The sequence below is a fragment of the Lissotriton helveticus genome, chromosome 8, assembly GCF_964261635.1.
Source record: "Lissotriton helveticus chromosome 8, aLisHel1.1, whole genome shotgun sequence".
NCBI classification, from domain to species: Eukaryota; Metazoa; Chordata; class Amphibia; order Caudata; family Salamandridae; genus Lissotriton; species Lissotriton helveticus.
In genome coordinates, this window is record NC_136069.1 from 1289718671 (window position 1) to 1289742932 (window position 24262).

Here is a 24262-nt window from a genome sequence, read left to right on the forward strand (position 1 = left end):
TGTAACTAATGTAAGAAATTACCATTTTTTTATGGTGTATCATAAAAGTCTGTAATAGCCCATGTCAACCATATAGTTGTACAGACTTTGTACAGACTTTATTACTCTGGATAGTGGTTTCTTATTTCAATATAGCCCCATGTATAATCGCAACTCTAAAATTTATCATTTACAGATATCATTGAAGATAATTCACTGGTCTCTTATTTCTGACATTAGTACTCAAACTTCAATTCAGAGAAGGAAGTTAAAAAGGGGTAATTCTTCTTACCAGAGTTCCAGAGAAATCTCAGAGGGTCATGGAGATTCATAGTTGTCCTGGGTTAGGCTGTATTCAATACTATGATTACAGAGCTACTAAAATTTTGGAAGCACTACTATTCCTTGACAAATAAATTCTACCCATGTAAACTCATTAAATTTGCTCCATGAGCATATAAGCCCTAGAATGTAGGCATATCTGACCTTCAATACTTGTGATTATTTATGCGACCCAGAATTTTCTCTACTTGTGAGTTACCGGGCTTGGGTTCTAGGTAATTTTGTAGGGATTATACATTTTTGAGGAATAACATGCTAGAATTGGACTTACCATGCTGATTGCTGCATGTTTTGACCATTATTCTGCCAAGAGACCTCTGTTTGCAGCAAGTGTAATCTACAAATAGAATACCACTTACGAGCAATGTCACCACTAAACTTGTCATTTCTCTAGGCTCTGTAACTGTAGTTATAGGCCCATCAGAATTAAGGAGCAACTTTTAACAATATTCTCTCTGGATACACTGCTCCAAATATGAATATTTCTGAATGCTAAAGCCATTGTGGAAACCAAAACAAATCCTCCATGAGTTACATTAATAGAGTGCCTTTGATGCTTTTCATAATATATATGTCTCTTTTCTAGCTTCACATGGCCTGTGCAAGTGGATACAAAGATGTGGCTACGCTGCTTTTAGAAAATTCAGCTGATCCCAATGCTGCTGATAACCACTACTGGACACCTCTTCACCTAGCAGCCAAATACGGACAGGTAAAGTTTGATGCTTTTGTTTAAATTTGTGTTTATGTCATATAATGATATATTTTTGTTATATTGTGTCTAATCTATAAATAATGATTTTGATCATTTTACAATTGCAAACTATGCAATTGGTATTACAATAACACTAATTGCAGTACCTCCGTTTTAACAAGAACTGGGATCTACAGGTGTGAAAGACCCCAATAGCACTGCACATACCCATCACCAAGTGAGAACTGGAATTATAGATTGTCAAGGCTTGAAACCCATCTTTTGAAAATGTGTTTTTCTTATATGTACTTCAGATATTACTTTGAAGGTGTGCTTTGATAATCAGCTTATGCTGTGGTTTGCAGAACTGAGCATTGTTTTTGGTCCTTGTTGAAATGTGTCTAGGGCATTGCGCAACCTCGCTCAGGCTGAGAAGATTATTCCTATTCGAGAATTAAAACAAACATTGGAATCAGTTGAAATTTGCATCAACGTAAAATAATCATCAGTGAAGCCTAGAGCTCTGTCTTTAATATCTAATATGGTCACCGTAGCAGATGCAAATACAGGCATGAACAAATGCTGTTTGCAAGCAAAAGCAGGTTACATAACTTCAGTTGGTGAAGAACAGAGTTCAGCTTGACTGATGCCCTGCAATTCAATATTACATTATTACTTTATACAAGAGAAAGTGGCATCAACTCCTGCTCCAAAGAGCATGCCTTGCCACTCCAAGAGCTGCTTGAAGATATGGCACAGTCTGCCATGACTTAACTGTCATAGACCCAATGCTTACGTTCCCTCCGTTTATGCATAATCTCACCAGGGAACATCAATTTATGTTTTAGAGTTGGGAAAGGATTTTTGAGTTGTGCAAAGCCTGGATGTACATCAGCAGCTCATATTTTACTTGATGTGCTTGAAAATTGTTTCAGAAAGATGTAGAACTACGTTTTGAAGATTTGCCATAGTACTGCATTCTATTGCTAGGTTTCTTTCCTGAACCAGTTGCAAGTCTTTTTATTTTTTTTATGGTTTAAAAATGTTAATTGATTTTAAGAACAAGATAACATTACAGTTCAGTGACTTGTCCCTTCCCATGTACCCAAAAACCCTCCTAATCAGGGGGAGAGAGGTTAGTCACATCATGTGAAAATGAATATAAGTTCATACATAACATTTGGATCACCTAGACAGCATAATTGGTACTATTGCATCAAATAAAAAAAAAATCAGCATCACAGACACATCTATAAGGTGTTCATCATCTGTCCTTTTTACATCTTGTCTTGGTACAGGGTCTCCTATTTCCTGTGGTAGCCAACTTCTACTAAGTCCCATTACACCCCTCCTCCCTGTTTCACTCCATTGTAAACCAACCTGTGAAGTACCCCTGATTCAGCCCTTACCCACCTCGCAAATACCCAGATCCATTGCTTTTGTGTGGGGAGTCGTCTGGACATCCATCTCAGTGCTACATGCATTTTTGCAATTGTGAGGCCTAATTCACATACCTTATCCACATATCTAGTGTGTTTATTATGGGTGACTAGACCCAGTGAGCACATCTGTATTGTTGGCTGCAGTTGCAATTCAGCTAGTATCACTAAAATCTGAAATATCCTCACTGGCGGCAATCATACCCAGACATATCCCCCACATGTGAATATAGGTTCCCTCTGTCATTCTGAATTTGGGGCACTGTTCAGATCTGGAGGAACTTAGTCTGTGCAGCCACTGTGGCATGATGTAATCCCTATGTACGCATTTATTATTTATAAGTTTCAGGTATGCATTATGACTAACACTCCTGCAGTTACCCAATATAGATATTAGTCCCCTTCCCTTAACTCCATGCCAATATCCCCTTCCCATTATGTCTTCAGTGTGTTTATACAGGTAGTCGTGCATGGTATCAATAGGGATTAAATTCAAGTGATGAGTTTGCCCTCACCTCCCATGTCTGGAAGGGTCTAATTTAACACACGTGTTTCCAGTTTTCGTTGAATCCTTGCCCAGACTTTGCAGACAGCCACTGCAAAATCAGCTTATGCCAGGAAGCATCCACCACCAGCTACCCCCATGTGTCACAGAAATCAGCATAGCCCACCATTTGGCCATTCTCTAACAGATCTCCAATGTCACGTGAGGAGTCGAATCATTTGACTAATCCCGGAAAACCAGGGAATTAGCTGCTACATATACATGTATTCATCCCCATCTCTTTTAGTTGCCTGTCCCCATATATCTAGCAGGTCTTAACCTGTAATGAGAAAGTTGGCCGTTTCTTTTGAGGAACTAAGAGTAATGCCGGTAATATCCATGGTAGTAGCAAGTATGGCAATTTTCCTGGCAGTGGATGAGTTCCCCCCTCCAAAAACCCCCACACTGTATGCTGATTGTGAGCTTCCCAATATTAGGTTTTAGAATTTGGTGCCTGTAACCCACCACTATCCTACTGGAGCGTCAGTACCTCCAAATGTATCTGTCCTCCAGGAGAGCAATAAGAGCAATTCTTCCAATTTGCAGAAGCATGATTCCGGTATGCGCATCAGCATGTGTTGCAATACATAAAGTACTCTAAGTAGCATTATCATTTTGCTGATTGTGATGCACCCTATTACGGACATCGGGAAACTCAGCCACTTGTGCACACTTTGTTCAAGGGAGACTAGTAAATTGCCCACAAAAACACTCCTAGGTACTTCACTGGGGTTGTCTGGATCTTTATGTTTGGTAGACGTGCCTACCCTGGTACAGTCACTTGTATGGGGTTCAATACCAACTTGTCAGCATTTAGCCGGAACCCTGAGTGCATGACCACCCATTCTAATGTACTGTATAAAGCTGAACATGTAGTAATTGGGTTTCTCAATGTTAATACTATATCGTCGGTATACAATGAGATGACTTCCTACTTACCGCCCACCATCATACTGTGTGTTGGATATGTATAATTTGTGCCAGGGGCTCTATAAATATTGCAAATATCAGCGGAGAGAGAGGACACCCCTGCTGTGTCCCTCTCTTTCTACCAACTGCCGACACTCCATTACCTACCTTCACTCTTGCCTTGCTAGCAGTATAAAGTAGTTTTACCCATCGCAGGTAATCAGTCCCAAGGCATAGCGTTGTAATGTGTGGTCCATAAACACCCGGTTAACAGTATCAAAAGCCTTGTGGGCATCTAGACTAAGAACTACACTTAATTCCTCTCTTTGTATGGCCTATCCCATAACAGGGAATACCTTTTAAATGTTGGTAGTCGTGGTAAATCCAGCCTGATCAGCATATATTATCCACTCTGCTACCTTTGCTAGGTGTTGTGCCAATATTTTCCCCAATATTTTAGCATTCATATTTATCATTGACAATGGATGATATGATTTACAATTAGTGGGGTCCCTCCCAGGTTTCCGCAAGAATACTATATTTGCCTCACTCAGTGAAGCTGGTAATACTCCCATCTCAAAAGCCTCCTTATACATAGCTAGCATAGGTGACCTCAGCAAATCCACATTTGTCTGGCAGAATTCAGCTGACAGACTGTCATTTCCTGGTGCTTTCCCTGTGTCTATGTACTTAATGGCCCACCTGATGTCAGCCTCCTCTATGGGGAACAAAGCGGTACAAAAGGGGGTGGTGATGGACATGGCCATATGCAAATCAGTCTGACCCTGTGCCTCATGGGAACAGTCCAACCCAAACTGCCAAGCCATGCCTTCCCTGGACCGGAAACAAGCTTCCTAGGACCGGTTTCTGGCATTCCAGCCGTCTTAAGCCAGGCTTGCTTGAATCCAGTGGCCAAGTGAGCAAGGGACTCACGTCTGAGCATACCCTGCCAACTTATGGCGAACAAAGCGGTAGAAAAGGGGGTGGTGATGGACGGAGCATCTGAACCAATCAAACACTCACACCCAGTCAACAGATCTGGGTTAAATCCATCACCTTTCTTTGGCCCACTCTGCCACCCCAGTTCAGACATGGCCATATGCAAATCAGTCTGACCCTGTGCCTCATGGGAACAGTCCAGCCCGAACTGCCTAGCCATGCCTTCCCTGGACCGGAAACAAGCTTCCTAGGACCGGTTTCTGGCATTCCAGCCGTCTTCAGCCAGGCTTGCTTGAATCCAGTGGCAAAGTGAGCAAGAGACTCATGTCTGAGCATACCCTGCCAAGTTATGGCAAACAAAGCGGTACAAAAGGGGGTGGTGATGGATGGAGCATCTGAACCAAACCCTATGTGGGAAGGGTATGCCCAGACGTGGGTCCCGTGCTCACTAACCCACTGGAGTCAAGCTATCCTGGCTGAAGACGGCTGATAGCCAGAAACCGGTCCTAGGATGCTTGATTCCGGTCCAGGGAAGACATGGCTTGGCAGTTCGGGCTGGACTGTTCCCATGAGGCACAGGGTCAAGACTGATTTGCAAATGGCCATGTCTGAACTGGGTGGCTTGGTGAGCAAAATAACGATGGATTAAACCCAGATCTGTGACTGGGGGTGAATGTTTTGCCATTGTGCAACATTCCGTCCATCATCTTGTGTGTTTTGCTCCTCTATGGGAGCATTCAGAAGTAACCTTGCATCCTTATCTACTATAGGTAAGCGCGCTTCATCCAGAATGGAATTTATGCCTGCCTCATCACTGTCATTGCGCTTCACATATAGCACCTTGAAAACTTCTGCAAATCAGTCTACGATATCAGTTTGAGCATCAGAACCTCCCCAGTGACGGCCTTAGAAGACATAATACCTCTATCACCCTTTTCTCTGTTAACCAGCCATCGTGATGTATCTCCTTGATGGTGGTGGATTTCAGTATCCATTCAGTAATCATGTTTTCCCAGTGTTTCCGGGGGATCATCTAGGCCAGCCACCAGCTTGTGTTGAGTCTCCAAGGTTGCCTCATCACTTGGGGCCTGCTTTTCTATATTCCCCATCTGTTGTTCCAATACCGTAACCTTACACCCTAGCAACCTTCACACCAATTACCATACATTTCCCTCAAATGGTCACCTTGAAGTCTTCCCAATCTACCCCGGCAGAGGGCACAGTTCCCTCATTCACATCAAAGACTTCCCTTACTTGGTTCCTAATTTCCTCTTGGAGCGCTTGGTCATATAGGGCATGAATTTGGAGCCACCACTGTGATATCAGCACCACATGTGTCTGACCTTGTAAGTCCACTGCAAGTAGGGCATGGTCCCAAGGAGTTCGGCCTAAATACTGAGCCATCCCAAACCGGTACCAGGATGCTTGTTTCCGGTCCAGGGAAGACATGGCTTGGCAGTTCGGGCTGGACTGTTCCCATGAGACACAGTGTCAGACTGATTTGCATATGGCCATGTTTGAACTGGGGTGGTGGAGTGAGCTAAAGAATGGTGATGGGTTAAACACAGATCAGTTGACTGGGGGTGAGTGTTTGATTTGCTCCAACGCTCCATCCATCATCCCCTTTGGTATTGTCTTGGGTGGGTGAGCATCAAATCTATTCTGGAGAAAGTCTCATGAGGTTTGGAATTTAAGAGTGTCCATACCTTCTAGTAACACTCTTGATGATCTGCCTAGTGACCTAGTGGTGAACTTAAACTGTCTAGAGCTATATTGTCACCCATCCAAATGATATCATGATTTGTGCATCATGTGTCAAAAGACGCACCACACCAAAGTTATTGGGCCCGATTCACAAAGGTAAACTGAGATGAAAGTCCAACTTTACGACTTTCAGTATTCACAAAGGGTATTTACGAGGAGTAAAGCTAGACATTTGTCTGAGTTAAACTTACGTTTTGGTCTTAAGTTTAAATGAGATCAAAACTGAGATGAAGGTCTAACTTTACTACTCGTAAATGCACTTTGTGAATACCGAAAGTCTTAGTTAGACTTTCATCTCTGTTTACCTTTCTGAATTGGCCCCCTGGTGTTTCGATGTTGGGGGCATATTTGTCTAAAGTAGTGTATGTTTGTCACATATGTCTCCCACCACACTGATATATCTATCATCAACATCTTTTAGCTCACTCTCCACCTTAAGTGGCACACTTGCACCAAAAGTAACACCCTTTGTGCTGATTACGTGACGCTGGCATACCACAACCTACCTCCCCCGTTATCTTTTATCTTCTCATGTTTCTGAGGAAGTAGATGTGTGTCCTGTAGCATTACTATTCATGCCTGATGCTTGTGGATATAAGACCATATCCTTTGGCATTTGACAGGATTCTTTATCCCCTTGACATTCCAAGACATTTTGTCAGTGCATGTGTCACTCCTTTCCCACAAACCATTCACACTGCCGTATTGCTGTGTTGAGTGTGGACCAACCATCTCTCTCTCAAGCCTAAAAACAATATCTCCTTGTTAACATCTAAATATGTGAGGGTCTGATTACGCGTTTGGAGGTCCTGGAGTGGGATGCCACTCCAGCACCCCACTCCAGGACTGCCAAACCCATAGTCAGAACACCCGCCAGTTTAGGAGTTTTCTCCTGGTCTGGAAGACAGTGCTTTGATTTTACTATGATGGTGCCTATTAAAATGCACCACAATGGGTATGCCAAGGCACGTTCCTACATGGCATGGCCTTTAAAGTCCCTGTTGTGCAGGAACGGGGTGTATGCAGATAGGGGCACACCATGTGCCCCCCTGCATGCATCCCATGGCACTGAGACAACAGGGGGCCCTGTAGGACCCCCTAATGTTCCTCACCATAGCACTTTCAATGTTGGGCTCACCGCCATTGAAAGTGAGGCAGTCAAGATACTGCTAATATGCACGGTGATGCCGTAGCAGCCCCACCAAGTATATTAGGGCCCCTGACTGCTATGCCACCGTGGCGGATATATGATCCCCGGCTTCTGCGGTGGCCCTGTGCGGATCCTACAGCCGTATTCGTAATATAACAGGCTGACCACCAGTCTGGCTGTCCATGGACCACCACCACGGGTTCAGTGGTCAGATGGATCTCCGAGCTCGTAATCAGACCCTAAGTCTCTTCTGTTCCATGCTGTACTAACAGAGATCTAGAAGTGCCACACATGTCCACAGTTAATACATTCACTACTGAGTCTTCAATCATTGGATATCAGAGAATCAGGAAGACAGCAATGCACTTTGAACTTGTCCTATTTGAAAGTCAAAGAGAACAATATAAAGAAATCTGTGTTTCTAAACAATGTAGATTATTGAAAGGATGCTGCTTTAACACACGAATTTGCATATTCATGTTTGCTAGTCTTATCCCTCAAACTATATTGTGTATAGACCTCAAAAGAGGTAAAACAAAATAAACATAGTAACAGTTAAAATAAAGCATCACAGAGCGAAAAACACCTTTAGTGCATAGAACTACTAAAAAGGTAAAAAAAAAACGTTGTAAATATTTTAAAAATGTTAGAACCCATGGTCTAGTTTTGTGGAGATAATATAAAAGACTGTGCCTCTTTTGCAGAGGAGAGTTAAGAAAAATGGGGCATTAAAATCATTTTCTTTGCAGTGTTAGAACTGGACAAACAAAGGAAACATGATTAAAGTCATGTACTCCATTATTACATAAAGCACAGGTGCTCAGTGGTTGCCCTTAATAGTAAAACCATTCATCTAAATGCAATTACAGGTTTGGTTGCATTTTTTTGTCTGTCAGAGAAGTTCTTACAGAGAACTATGAGGCACTTTCTGCATGAAGATCTAAGTATAAAGCAGCTCTCTCAAAAAATGCTCCATGACATTGATCACTCAAAAGCCCCATTGGATTACTGCAGCCAAACCTACAACGTATGCACTTGAGAGTAAAAACTTCAATTTCACGGCCTGAACTGCGATTAAAGTAGTCAGTGAACATAGCTGATGGAAATCTTTCCTTCATAATAGTTAAGAAAGAGCAATATGTAAATAGGACAGTTTAACATGAATAGAGAAGCAAGGAAGAATTTTTTTTATTTATTAAGTTGAATCAGCTGATTGAAATGTGTGTGACAAAATGAATTATAAAAGGACCCTAAACATTTTCGGTGTGTATTTACCTTGCCCCTCAATTTGGTGGTGTGCAGTATATTGCTGAGGTTAGAGCAAAAAAACTTCTAGATAAATGTAAAGTTTCATAGTTTCATGTTTCTCTTCACCTAATGTCTGTGCCACATCCCCCGTAAAACCAGTGCTTTACTTTTTGAAATATTTATATGTAGACAATGTTCCGAGGTATACAGTTGTAAGCTAGTCAAAATCTTTTGGAGAACATTTGGGAGTAGATTAAAACGTTTCACAAAATTTGTGTTTACTAAATTACGCATTGGACGATTACCTCATTTCAGAGATCCTCTGAAGGTTGATTTTGCCTTAATGGTAGCTCATATATATTGAGAGAAACCAGTAGAAGGGCAACAGCCAACCTTGCTTTAGTCCATTGTTAGTTTGTATTTTTGAAGAAGGGCCACAATCCTCTCCCAATAATACCTGGCACCACAAAGACGTGTGTAGTCCCATAATCAATCTAAGTAATCCAGAAAGAATATCAAGATCAATCAACTTTTGAGTCAATTGAATGCTGAAAAGTCAATAAATAAACAGGGTGACGGCTCCAAATTGAATATTTATTTGATATGAATTGGACTGCGGCCATATTATGAAGGGTGTAGCACTTTGTTTTAAAGCTCAATTGCTGTACAAGAATTATTTATTTGCCTAAGACTTAAAGATTGTAAGTGTATTAAAAATGTTTTAGCAAACATTTTTCCTACAGGGTCATGCAGAGCTATCTGACGGTAATTACTAGGGGATTGCCTGGATTCTTTTTTACTTTGATGGATTATGACTTCTGAGTACTTACCTCTTTAAACATACATAATTATCACATTCATATGTAGAGACTCATATTTGGTGCAATTGGTATTCAATACTATAGGAAGTACTTTCAAGATTATTTGAGCTATAAAGGTCTGTCAAATAGTCAACCCAATCCATTCCTGATTCCAGATGGAAATATGTTTCAATCAATTATAGCTCAGAATTGAGTTATATTTTTAGATAAAACAGCTTCACAGAAATCTCCCCACTACTTGCAGTATGTTCTGAGCTGTTTGATATCTGGATCTTCTTCTATGCCATATCCCTAATATTCTCTCTCAGCTCAATGAATATTGAATGTATTTTCTGCATATTAAGCTATTTGTTTCTATGGCTGTTTCCCCTCTACCTTCTCTCTTGTCTTATTCTTGCAAGACTTAAAATTATTTTGCTGATTTGAAGAGATTTCTTAACTTCTCCAACTGTACCTGACACCTTCAAGCTCCAGTAATGACGTACAACTTGTACCTCATGCAGTAAAACTGTGCGTCTGTTGGACAACATAAACAACTGGACAATGCCAGACTGATTCTATGCACCCCCTCAGGATATATTGGCCTGTCGCCCTGCTATCCTACAGTGTTCTATGCCATATTCCTAATATTCTCTCTCAGCTCAATGAATATTGAATGTATTTTCTGCATATTAAGCTATTTGTTTCTATGGCTGTTTCCCCTCTACCTTCTCGCTTGTCTTATTCTTGCAAGACTTAAAATTATTTTGCTGATTTGAAGAGATTTCTTAACTTCTCCAACTGTACCTGACACCTTCAAGCTCCAGTAATGACGTACAACTTGTACCTCATGCAGTAAAACTGTGCGTCTGTTGGACAACATAAACAACTGGATAATGCCAGACTGATTCTATGCACCCCCTCAGGATATATTGGCCTGTCGCCCTGCTATCCTACAGTGTACCATCTGCATCCCTAAGCTTACAGGGCGACAAATGTGTGTGCAACCTCAGAACATGACACCCCAGATACTCCAAGAAAATCTTGTTTACAGATCTAGAAACTTTTCATTTGAGCTCTCATGCATACCCAATGAAATACACAAGAAATACTCAGCAAGGTGTTTCAATATTTATTGAAGCATTGTGATTCTTCTATAAAATATGTGCGCTGCAAAAATTAGTAGAATGAAACAGATTTGTGTAATTAACATTAAAAGAACAGTGAACAGGATAAACATCTCAACCATTGTGCTAAGACAGTAATTATATGTGGGAATATAAGTGCTGTGTATAGTGTACTCCTAACTTGTGCTCCCTAACCTAGTCTTTCCTAGGATGGGTAATCTGCCAAATCCCTGCCAGACGAGACTAACTCCTGAGCACCTGTAGGTAAGTGTCATCAAGCGGTCCATCTTGGTGTAGAGTTAGACAGCCCTCGTGTAGGTAAACAGGAATCAGCTGAGCTTGAATTCCTGCATGTAATGACCTCTTAGTGTCAGCCATGTGCTCCTCTGCCTCAATATGGAAGTGGTTGGTATTTATAATAACCACACCCATGTGGCCATGTTGCAACCTCTTTCACGCCACAATTGTTTATTCTTGATTAATAGCGTTGTCGCCTTATGGCCAATAGCAATGAGGATGTTTGCACAGTGAACTTTAACCCTTGTACTAAATGTTCAAAGGGTCGTGATAATGTGCCCATGAAGTCATTGTGTGTAAAAGAGAAGGCAGCTTAAGAAACGTGAGCATGTAAATGGAGTTGTTTCTTACTAGGCCTATTCTGACCATGTAACAGTTCTTGCATTCTCCCTTGGCTTTGTGCAAATCCCACTAAGATCATCTTATTTTTTACTTATACCTTTCCTACTGCATGTCTTAATGTGTACTCTGTTTTATTCCCCTTCTCTTTTCCTATATCATATTTTACCAGCATCATATTTTTCATTTCTGTTCCTTTTTCAATCCGTATTGTCACAGTAACCTCCAAATGCAGCTGGCATTTGTTTTTATATACATTAAGTGCTTTTTCTTAACCGTACAACAGACCAACGACTTCCTTTTTTTCCTCTCATCTTTACTCTTCTGGTTGTTCTGCAAGCTCATTTTCTTGTTGATAGGTGGTGAATATTGAAAGTGGCCATGAAAAAAGTAACCATCTCAAGCTGCAATGAGCAAATGAGTGAAATGTGTGATTGTGACTTTCTCCAGGAGGCTTCACTAAACAATCTACACATAAGTTAGTTAAACATCCACAGATATAAAAAGGACAGTAGTTAAATATTCCAAACAGTTTCTTCATCATCATCATCAAAGATCTTTATTTTGGCACAATGGCCATAAAAGCACATATTAAACTACATAATGAAAAAATCAAACATAACACAATCTTTCAAAACATTAAAATTCCCTTAAAATGTATTGGCGATCAACATAAGTAAAACCAATGTAAATTTTGTACAAAATTGATACACACATTCAAGTTGGTATCATCCAAATCCCCCCCCAAAATGTTATAATCTAATAACAGACAGCTTACACATTATGGTGACAACCACAGACTTATTTCTCTAGAGAACCATTTTTGCATGAATCTCCATATCATCATCAAGTCTCGAGTGAGTGCAAAAATCATCAATTGGCTGGTTTCTGATCTCATAATCCTTAAGGCCTCTGTGTGCTCCCTTACACCCAAGTTTCAGCACAGTGAAAATACCCAGCTCCTCCTACTTCTCAAATAGGCCTGGAAGAAAAACATAGCGATGGTTTCTTTGTGTTGCCCCAAGACAGACACCGGCAGTCTTCTGCTCTAGGCACACATGTCTAATTTGCAGTGAAAGAAGGGAAGGGTAATGTCCTATACTGAAACTGTAGATAAAGATGCCTGGCTAATAGTGGCTCAGTCTTGTCCAGGAAGTCCTCCTTTACGAAGGAATCCTTCATTGTAATAAATGCATAAGTTAAAAAGCCATATTTTGTCTGAGTGTATAAAAGACACTCTTTATGCTGCCAGTAGGTAGATTTAATTTGTACTTTGGTGTCGCTCTGGCCTCCGAAGGACCATTCCACAATCTTTCTTTCCCACTTGCTATCAGAGTGGTTTTTACATATCTTAGCCAGGATATATTACATGAGCCAGAAATGGGTAATATTTTCGCTCATCGCTAGCGATTATTAACACAGATCTGTGGTAGACCAAATTCTTCTCCAGAATAGTATAGGACTCAATCCTATATCATAGGATATTGTTCTAACCCTTAGGTCCAACCTGAGTGGGAGCAAAGGGGTACTTATGGGCAAACCTGTCAAGTGGCGCATGAATCAAATTTCTGATGAAACTAGGGGAGTGACATACACCTGCCTCCACATTTCTGCACCATAAGAAGCTGTCCATAGGGCCTGGTGGTTGTAAATCTGTATGGGCAGCAACATGGGCCAGAACTGTGAGCCTTGATACAGTTTGGTGATTGCTCCGACTATCTGTTCCATTTTTAATAATCTATGCTGGGTTATATGAATATGCCACCCAAGATGTTCCTTTAGCGCACATGCTCTAGAGGCATCCCTTCTGACATAGTGTTTGACCTAGTCGAGTGCCCAGGGTTCAGGACCATGTACTTAGTTTTACCCACTTTGTTAAAAATAGGGGTCTCTAGTTGGTAGAGGGAGGTACATTTGCCCAAATAGGGACCCTTGCTTCTAGTCAGGGTAAGAGGGATACACTTCTAAAATAACCCCCTGCTCAACCCCTAGGTAGTTTGGCATGAGCCGACAGGCTTTTCTCAGAGACAGTATGTAACGCATTTGTGAACACATACAGTAATACAGTGAAAACACTACAAATGGACACCACACCAGTTTAGAAAAAATAAGTAATCTTTATCTAAACCAAAACAAGAACAAATGACAAAAATCCACAATATAGTACAAAAAATATGATTCTTAAAAGATAGAAACAGTTCAGTTCCAAGAAAATGTGAGAGGCAACACTTGTACACAAAGTACCTTGGATAAGGCGAAAAATGCAAGCAAAAAGGTTTGCAGGGAAGGTGATGCGTCAGTTCCTTATACTCAGGGAAGGTTATGCGTCAGTACCTTACTCCAGGAGAGGTGATGCATCGGTTCCTCACTGGAGAGGAGGTGATGTGTCGGTTTCTTACTGCATAGGGAGGGGATGTGTCAGTTTCTTACTGCATCCCTCAACAAAGATTTGGAGCTTCTGTGCGATGCGAGACGATCAGGTGCGATGCGTCGGTTTTTCTCCAACCGGGCCTGTGTCAGAATCGGCGCAGTGATCTCAGACGTCGGAGATCAGTACACAGGATTCGTCGCACGACAGACACTTCAGCCATGAGAAGGCACTGCGTTGATTCTTCGGCGCTGGTGAAGCTTCAGAAATTTTCTCTTGCACCACTGCAAAGCGTCTGATACAGGCGGTGCATCAATTTTCACAGTTCTAACAGTTTCCAGTCCCAAAACAACCTCCAGCGGCCTAGAACACTGGCAGGCACCTCTAAGCAGGTCAGAACTCCCAGCAAAGGAGTTCTGGGGAGACTGGAGTTGAAGTCTTTTTGTCCTTGAGACTTCAGAACAGGAGGCAAGCTTAATTCAGGCCCTTAGAGAGCTCACTCAAGCAGCGGACACAGCAAACAGCAAAGTCCTCTCTCCTTTCCTTGGCAGCAAGTAGCCACTGAAGGCCAAACCCAGACAGCAAAAAGCACAGGGGCAGTATTCCTCCTCAGTTTCTCCGGCTCTTCTCCTTGGCAAAGGTTCCTCTTAATTCCCAGAAGTGATCTAAAAATCTGGAGTCTGGGCCTCTCTTTTTATACTACAAAATCCTTTGTTCTTTATGGCAGAGAAACTCTGTGCTCAGTCAAAATAAGTTCTGTACTCTCTGGTGCAGCTTCCTGGCAGGAGGTGGAGACAGAATTGTGGAAGGAAGATCAGGCCCATTCAGGTGAAAGAAAATCACCTCTCCCTACTCTAAATTCAGCTCAGGTCTATTTAGCCCAGCCCTGTTCCATCTAGACTCTATGAAGCCACTGTACATCCCTAGCTCCTGTCACTCCTAAAGCCAGACAGTCAATACACATCCTAGCAGAGGCACACTGAATGGCTAATCAATAAAATACCTACGTTCTAAAAGTGGAATTTTCAAACATAGAATGTAAAAATCACCCTCATTAGAAGATGCATTTTAACATTCTGAGTTCCGGCATACTAAACTTTATTTTCCTACCTTATTCCCAGGGGTAGTTATGCTTATAAGATGTTATAAGCAAAGCTCCCTATTCTATCCTATGTAAACAGGTAGCCTTGTAATAGTGAAAAACGAAATTGGCAGAAGTTTACTATCCGGACATGCCACACACAGCAGGGCATGTCCTACCTTTCACATACACTGCACCCTGCCCACAGGGGTATCTGGGGTCTACCTTAGGGGTGACTAACAGGTAAGAAAAGGGAAGGGTAAGGCCTGGCAAGTGGGTGCACTTGTCAAGTTGACATGGCAGTACTAGACTGCACACAGGCACTGCAATGGCAGGCCAGAGTTAAATTGACCGGCTACTTAGGTGGGTGGCAAACGAGTGCTACAGGCCCACTGGCACACCCAGTGCACTGTACTAGGAACTGACTAGTCAATCAAAGAACCAATTATGGAAACGCCAATCCATAACAACAATTCACAAAGGGAGCACTTGCACTTTGGCACTGAACAGCAGTGGCAAAGTGCCCAAAGCATCTAGACCAGCAAAATAAAGTACAATACACAGCAAAAACATAGGAGGCCAAGGCAAAAATATAGGGGAAACCCACGCCAATGATGCCAGATCTAACACACATTAATCTCCAAACTCCTCTGCTTACAGAAACACTAAAAATTATCTAACAGTTTTTGAAGTCCCAGTGGGGATTTTGAGAGGAGTGTGTTGTCTGCAAACATGAGGGAAGGCACCCTCATGTTTGCCAGACAAACTGTGTCATTTTCGCATTGGTCCAGAAAGGATACTTGACTGTTAATATATAGTGTAAATAACATAAGGAGGGAAGTACACATCCCTGTCTAACTACTCTGTTGACCGGAATTGGATCAGTCAACTCGCCTTCTTGGCTACACCTAACCTGCACATAGTTGTCCCGAAGTCTTACAATAATGTCTAGAAGGTAGCTGGGCAACTCCGTTTCTAGTTGTACTTGCCACTTAGTGGATCTTGGCACTAAATCAAAAGGAGAACGCAGATACACAAAGACAACATAAAGACGACCACTGCGCAAGGTGACTACTTTCCAGAACAGCAACTGAAGGTGAAACACTTGATTGATTGTATTTGTGCACTCACAAAAAGCTGCATGCAGGGGAATCAGGATTCTTTTTGTTATTAACTATTCCTGAGGTCAATGCAGAATTACCCTACTAAGCAGCTTTTGAGAGCTATATATAAGGCTTATGGGCCAATAGTTAGTTGGCAAATCACTTGAGCCCTTTTAAAATATAGGAATAACCTCTGCCCGCCCATGTTCGTGGGATGGTGCCCCTTTCATTATAGCATTAAATATAACTGAGAAATAGGTGCTCCAGATACCTATTTCACTCAGGAACAAGTCTCCAAGGATCTTAACTAAACCTGGAGTTTTATTAGGGACAGTTCCCTTAATGGCCAAGCTTATTTCATCACCAGATATCTCCAGGGCATCACACTCCTCGCTTCATTCCATAGATACATATGACACAGGCAAGGGGCTTTAAAGCTCCACCAGAGCTGCTGTGTTACCCCCAGGACCATTTGTTGGTATTTAGGGTCGTTGAAGTCTACCTTCTGCATCTATAGACTGGAGAAATGGGTAGCCCAATCTCTAACTGAAATATTGTTTTCGATGGGATAAAACCCATCCCTGCTACCAGAGGACACCAGATTTCAAAAGGAGCAGTGATCATTCATTCTATCAGGGACCGACAGGCCCGCCCATGTTCCTCACCCCCAATCTCTTTTTGCATCAGATATTGTTTTTGTAGGTCATGATGTTAATTTGAACCAGGGATCTATCTTGCTTTTGTATTACTACAACCAATGCTTTTTTGGCAACTACGCATTGTTTGTTAAAACAAGATGTGGTGTGCTTCCTCTCCACTGACTGCCTAATCTCATTGTAGATGTGGTTCCCCCGTTTTTTAAACATGTACGTTGCAGACCACCTCCAAAGACTCAGAAGAGTTACCTGCCAGATCCATCGGTAACAAGCCTTCCATGCCATCAACAACTAGTCTACAAATCTCACCAAAAGACTTCTTAGAGTATTTCCTGCTGTCCATTTGACCCTACATCTGTTATTGGTAATTCTTAGTCTTCTATCAAATAACTGTACCCAGTTGCACGTTTTAGGATTAGTAGGTATGCCTAGAGTAAGGACTAGGACGTTATGGTCACTATCGTGATGGGGTATTATTCTCATGTGAATCAAATGTGGCCATAACTTAATATCCATCATTCAATAAGCAATAAGACTGGTATTATTTATGCAATTAAATGTGTGATTGCCAATTTTTATCAGAACGTGATCTCCCATTGCAGGCGCGAAGCCCAAGATTTATAGTCAGTGCATTTATTTGAATTGTCATAAGTGACCATTTCTTAATAGGAGGGATTTCAAATTCTTGGAATGACCAAATAATGTTGTTATCAAATGTAAGGGCCTGGCTCTCAGCATATAAGGGTACGAATTGGCAGGTAAGGCCCCCCTCCAACTACTTTCCTTACTTGGGATAGCAAAGTAGCTAGATGCATATTTAAGAGAGCTATAACTGAGAACTCCATTTTATTCCCAGTGGATCTGCAGTACACATTATATATGTAATAAATGACATCAAGGGAAACAGTCAAGCTAATGCATAATATATATGGTGAATCCAGCTTGAGCTCCCTGACCGTGCCTGTTAGGTAAGTTCATGCCCAGGTTGTAAGCCCTCCTGATGGCCTGCCCTTCCCTATAGTTACAACTTCTTTACAAACGTTTACATAGCCTACACAGTGGAGGGGCTTCAATGACCAGGTTTCCATTTTGAGCATTTTAAATTTGAAGCCAGACCTTCTACATTCTTTAAACAAGCTTAGTTAATGGACCCATTGCAGTAGAAGCAACCATTCTCTCATCAAAGGTCATTGGGGTTTGGCAAATTGTCTCCATTACTTCCAATTTCTGTGGTGATGTTAGCCTACCCATATTTGCCCTGGGCAATGTTGTGCTTCCATGGCTGGCACTGGATTCCGCTCTTGTTGTTGGATTATTTACAACTCATTCAATATGCTGCCTCACACATTTGGATATAAACCAGTTTTTTTACACCATTATTATACAGTTGATCTATGCTAAGGGACCCTTGGCTAGTGGAGGCCCCACAACTATCCTTAGGTTAATCACTAGAATTGTGCCTTCTTTTATAATCGTTGTTGGATAAGATGGTCTACCCACCCCCACCCCCCTTGGCCGATTGAGTTATCGGCCATAATTCCAACCCCCTTTGTATTAGCTGTAAACAATACCATCTGGTTGCCTTTGGTAAGTCATTCTACACCTGATAGACTTTCATATCGGTTTGAAGCTGGAATTGTATAAATATCACCTTGTGCATTTGATTAGTGCACGCTGAGGTTAGTGGGTTACAAGACCTCAATGGTTGCCAGTTTGTAGAAGTATATGGTTGCGCATGTGGACTATAGAAGTAGCCTAGAGGCAGTAGCTAAATGTTACTCCAAGCTGTGGGTTTGCATTAGTGCCCAGTTGGCAAATTCGGTGCCGATGACAGAATTCTAAAGTTATCAATGACACAGTCTCCACCGCGATCCACCCAACCTGTCCCAATCCAGGCAGCCCTTCAGGTAAGTAGTATATTATTTGCCTGTGATAGAGGAGAGTCTCTGTGTCATATGAGCCACTCCACAATTTAACTATAAAGCTCTTCGCCCTGCTGCCTCTGGTGTACGCGCAGCTGGGGGACTCTAGTTGGGATTACTACATTTGGACAGGATGCCAGTGGAAAAATCACCACAGTTTGTGTACAGCTTCCTGGGAGTCAATTTAAACAAGAATTAGTGAGCAATCCAGCAGGTGTAATCCCCTCGTCGTTATGCAAAGGCTTTCCTAGCAGAAAGGGGGTATCCAAGCAAGGCCGCTCTTGGTTCTGGTTTGTGACATCTTGGGTCGATCTGATCATTTAGGGCATTGTTCGAAACAAGGACCCTGGTCTGTTTATCGTATGGCATTCCTCAACCATCTCACCCAGCGCAGCCCTGGAACTCTCAAGGTTTGCTGTCCCTGATGGAACTTGGGCACATCTATTAACAATCAGCTCCTTCTCAATTGTTCCCAAATGAGCACTGAGTAGGGAAGGTTATTTTAGAAGGAGCACTCTAACTTTACTCATACATTTGTCCATAATGTTCTCTAAACAGGCTGGATTGGACAGGGGAACTCCACTTATTTTTTCCTTGGAGGTTACAATGCTGCTCCTAATGAGGTCAAAAGACACACAATTGATGGACGGAATGCAGAACAAATCACATTCACCACCAGTCAAGAGATCTGGGTCAAATCCATAATTCTTTTGCTCATAATGCTACCCCAGTTTAGATCTGGCCATATGCAAATCAGTCTTGACCCTGTGCCTCATGAGAACAGTCCAGACCAAACTGCCAAGCCCCTCTTGCTGGAGCATGGTGTTCTGGGACAGAGAGTCATTTTCCAGTGGGTGGCACCAAATAACAGGCGGCCTGTGTCGTGGAAGTCAGGGATGCGCTTTATAGCACTGCGACAACTCAGCGTGGGCAAAGCAGCCCCTCCTTCTGGAGCGTGGTGTTCTCGGACAGAGAGTCCTTTCCCAGTTGAAATGTGGCATCAAACAACGGGTGTCCATTCCAAACATTTTGTGGAATGCCATGATAACTTTCCCATCACCCATTATCTTCGGGTTCTTTTTCCGGAATTACATACAGTTAAAAGAAAATAGTGTTGCACCTTTCCCTGTTACAGCATCTTTCTTCAAAATCTATAGTGAACCTTTTTTCACTTCTGCGCTCTACTCCCTTCCAATTTCCCCAACTGCACTTTTCAAAAAGCTTCTCAGTCATATGTGATCTATGAGAATCTAATTGGACATGGGCAAATGGATAAAACTATTATTATACGAATCTTATAATCACCGGTTATAGAGAGCAGTAATGGAAAAATCGTACAGGAAATTCAGCAAAACTATTGCTACATTTACAGAGATCCTAAAGGGTCAAGAGAAGTTACAACAATGTTGTGTGTTTAGGCCTAAACAGCAGTAATGAGAATATCATACTCAGCATTATCAAAATAAATGAAAACATTCATCCCCATGAGTCAAAATGTAACAGATATTTCTGAAAGAGCTTCCTGGTACAAATTAACCCAAATCATTTGAAATGAGCATGAATTATCGCTGTAATATTGCAGAATTTTTGCCCTGAATCACCTACTTTTCTGTTTCTAAAAATCCACATAGTGTACAATGCTTCACAGAATGTTAATTTTGGATAAAAAGGCATCAGACCCTCTTGTTGGAAATTGGGTTACTGGTGGGGGTGAGCGATATATTCCACTCCGCCAGGGAAATTGGTGGAATTTTGCCCACTCCGCATACAATCAAAATGTGGAATGGCCAACATTCTGCCAACTGCAGCGTGGTGGAGCTTTTTCTCATGCATGGCTCGAAACCAGTAAGTTGGCGATTGAGATTAGGCAACCCCTAGTACGATTTTCACTGTTAGGGGGGTAGCCCAGCAAGATTTCTCCAACACGGGCAATCATGACCATTCGCAGTCAGAAAGCTGCCACTCCAGTAAAAAATCTACTTGAGCGGAAGCAAAATTAACTTGAGAAGCTGTGCCCTGTGGCACGCCACATGCTGCTGTTCTTGCTGGTTCTTCTTCATGGAAAGATATCTCGCCACTAAATCACAGCAAGCAGCGCAACATGCCTATTTATGCCCTTTCATGGAATTCCATGGAATATCACAGTTTATTTGTAACTCCATGGAATTCCAATGCAGTAAAACTCCATGAGTTCTACCCAGGCCTCGTTACTGGTTAAGGGCGGGAGGTGGAAACCTACTCAAGTAGCAACCACAACCTCTGTCTGGGTGAAACAAAAGGAAACCCCAAATTAACCTATGCTTAACCCTCTTGTAGCTTCCCACAAAATCAGTCAGGCTTAACTTAAATGCAATGGGTGAAGTATGTATGCAGCTCTTCATACAGTATTAAAGTGAAAACACAACACAAGAAAAATCCCCCACCAAATTAGAAAAATAGAGTAAAATGTAATCAATTATTTGAGATCAAAATGGCAAAACTCCAATCAGTTAAATCATAGCTATGCAGTTTGAAAGATTTAAGTGAAAATAGTGCTTAGAAGCACAAAGCGCCAACTGTGTTTATCTGATTACCCTGGACTGGGACAAAGTCACAAGTTGATGTCAACCGTGATGGAGCGCGGGTTGGATCGGGGACCAAGTTAGGTTTCTGAACAAAGTACCCTAAATCTTGGTTTGCAGAGCTTTGCGAAATCCCACGTTGAAGATGCATCGCACAGCTGCAGTACCTAGGATGCAGTGATGATGCAGTGTTGTATGTCATTAGTGAGGATGCTGTTGATAAGGAGCTTGCAATGCAAAGTTGTGCATCGAGGATGCATTGCGCAGGGTGGATCCAAGGAAGCTGTAAGCTACGATGCGAAAGCTTCTGTCTGGGATGTGTTGCACAGTGGCGGATACGATACAGCTGTGAGGAGATACAGTTTCCTGCATTCGTTCTGATCATAGGGCCACAGTTGGGCTGGCAGAGCACCTTCAAGCCCACTTCCAAGGGTCCAGGATAGGTGTGGCACCACTTGGGGGGGGGGGCACAACAGGTAGAGCTCGATAGGTTTGAGCCTTTTCTGTCCCTGAGCCTCTGGCCAGGGAGCCAACCAGCTAACCCTTAGAGTCACTCTGTGGGTCTAGGGCTCAAGATGAATGTCCAGTCCTTCTCACTGGGGCAGCAGGGTAGCAGGGTAGCAGTCCGTCTACAAGAGCAGCACAGCAATCTTTCTAAGTCTTCCACACTTCCAGAGGTGAACTGAAGATTTTGGTCTAAGGGGCCATTATTTATACCTGGAATCCACTTTGAAGTAGGAGACTTTTCTGGATGTTTGCACTCCCCAGAGTTGTTTGGAAATTCCTTCCTCCCTGCCATGGCCCCAGCTTGTCTGGAGACACAAAAGAATAGTGTTAAACTGGGTCAAATGGCACCTCCTTACCCAGGCTGCAGTAGCAGCCCTGTGGTGCCATTTTGGAAGGCTTTCCAGGGGTGGCATAATACATTCTTCAGCCCCTGGCAGGCCTCTGGGGTACCTATTCCCTTAGTACCTAAGGTACCATATACTAGGGAATCACAAAGGTAACCCAGTAACCAATCTGGAGTGTACCTAAAGTATATACAATCAATTTAGAGAGGACGCAGCTAGGCTGGGGTCCTGGATAGCAGGGCCCCAGCCAGACTAAAGTTGAAAAACAGTGAAACACCAGCAAAAAGTGGGGGTAACCATAGTAAGCAGATCCTACACTCCTACACAACCCCCCAAACGCAAGGACATTAAACTAACCTTGACCAGTTGAGTCTTCATGTTCTAAGTGGAAATATCTGCAGAGTCCATCTGCATTGGCATGGTTACTCCCACATCTATGTTCCACTGTACAGTCCATCCCCTGTAGGGAAATGGACCACCTCAAAAGTCTGTTTTAGCCATAAGAGGGGCTTATGGTCAGTCTGAACATTGAAGTGAGTGCCAAACAAGTATGGCCTCAGCTTCTTCAGAGCCCAAACCACAGCAAAGGCCTTCCTCTCAATAGCTGACCAACGTTTCTCTCCAGGGGTCTGCCTTCTACTAATAAAAGCTACTGGCTGGTCCTGACATTCATCATTCAATTGTGACAGCACAGCCCCTACCCCCAACTCAGATGCATCTGTTTGGACAATGAATTCTTTGGAGTAGTTAGGACTTTGCAGAATTGGTGCAGTGCACATGGCCTGCTTCAGGTCATCAAATACCTATTGACAGCTGACTGTCCACTGAACTTTCTTAGGCATTCTTTTAAAAGTTAAGTCATTCAGGGATGTCACTATGGAACCATACCCCTTTACAAATCTCCTGTATTACCCAGTCAGGCCCAAGAAAGATCTGAGCTGAGTCTGGGTAGTTGGAGCAACCCATTCCATTATGGGCTGGATTTTGCTCTGCAGTGGTTGAACCTGGCTTCCACCTACAAGGTGGCCCAAGTACACAACCTGACCTATCTGGCACTTAGTAGCCTTGATAGTTAGGCCTGCCTTTTGCAGGGCCTCCAAAACATTTCTCAGGTGGACCAGGTGATGCTCCCAGGTGGAACTAAAGACAGCAATATAATTTAGATATGCTGCACTATAGTCTTCCAGGCCTGTTAGGACTTTATTCACCAACCTTTGAAAAGTGGCAGGTGCATTCTTCAGACCAAAGGGCACTACAACACATTGATAGTACCCACTAGGGATTGGGAATGCTGTTTTTGGCTTTGCATCATCAGCTAATCTGGTATGCCAGTAGCCAGCTGTAAGATCAAATGTGCTCAGAAATTTGGCTGATGCCAACATATCTATAAGCTCATCTGCTCTTGGGATTGGATGGGCATCAGTCCTAGTGACTGCATTGAGACCTCTGTATTCAACACAAAAGCTCATCTCTCTCTTACCACCCTGGGTGTGAGGTTTGGGTACGAAGACTACGGGAGTAGCCCAAGGGCTATCTGAGGGTTCAATAACTCCCAAATCCAACATTTTCTGGACTTCAGTTCTGATACAGTCCCTGACATGATTGGGTTGCCTGTAAATCTTATTTTTAACAGGCAGACTGTCCCCAGTGTCCACTTCATGAGTGCACCAGATGGTCTTACTTAGAGTCAGAGAAAACATGTCTGAACTGATTAGGAACTTGTCTGCAATCAGTTTGCTGCTGATCGTGAGGCTGCCTGCCAAGACTACACCATCTACTGACCTATCATAAGGGTTCTGGGAAAGCAGTTCTGGGAGAGGGTCACTCTCTTCCTCCTGCCCGTCATCAGTAACCATGAGCAAACCCATGTCTGCCCTGTCAACATATGGTGTCAGTCTGTTGATATGAAGCACCCTATGGGGGCTCCTGGGAGTTCCAAGATCTATCAAATAGGTAACCTCTCCCCAATGTTCAATATTAGTGTTGGGTTCACTCCGTTTGTCTTGGAGAGCTGCTGGGGCCACAGGCTCCAACACCCACACGTTCTGTCCTGGCTGGTAAACAGTGAGTACAGCCTTTTGGTTATGCCAGTCTTTCTGTAATTCCTGGCTAGCCTCTAGGTTTTTAGTTGCCTTTTTGGTATAATCAG

At 42.6% G+C, this 24262-nt stretch overlaps 1 protein-coding gene across 1 annotated transcript in view; it reads left to right on the top strand.

Annotated features, from left to right (window-relative positions):
• Positions 1 to 24262, top strand: part of MYO16 (myosin XVI) — a 2830569-nt gene that overhangs the window by 773262 nt on the left and 2033045 nt on the right. Inside the window, exon 7 of the mRNA XM_078658257.1 lies at positions 908 to 1033. Coding sequence (XP_078514383.1) covers positions 908 to 1033 — 126 coding nt within the window. The remainder of the gene's footprint in view (positions 1 to 907; positions 1034 to 24262) is intronic.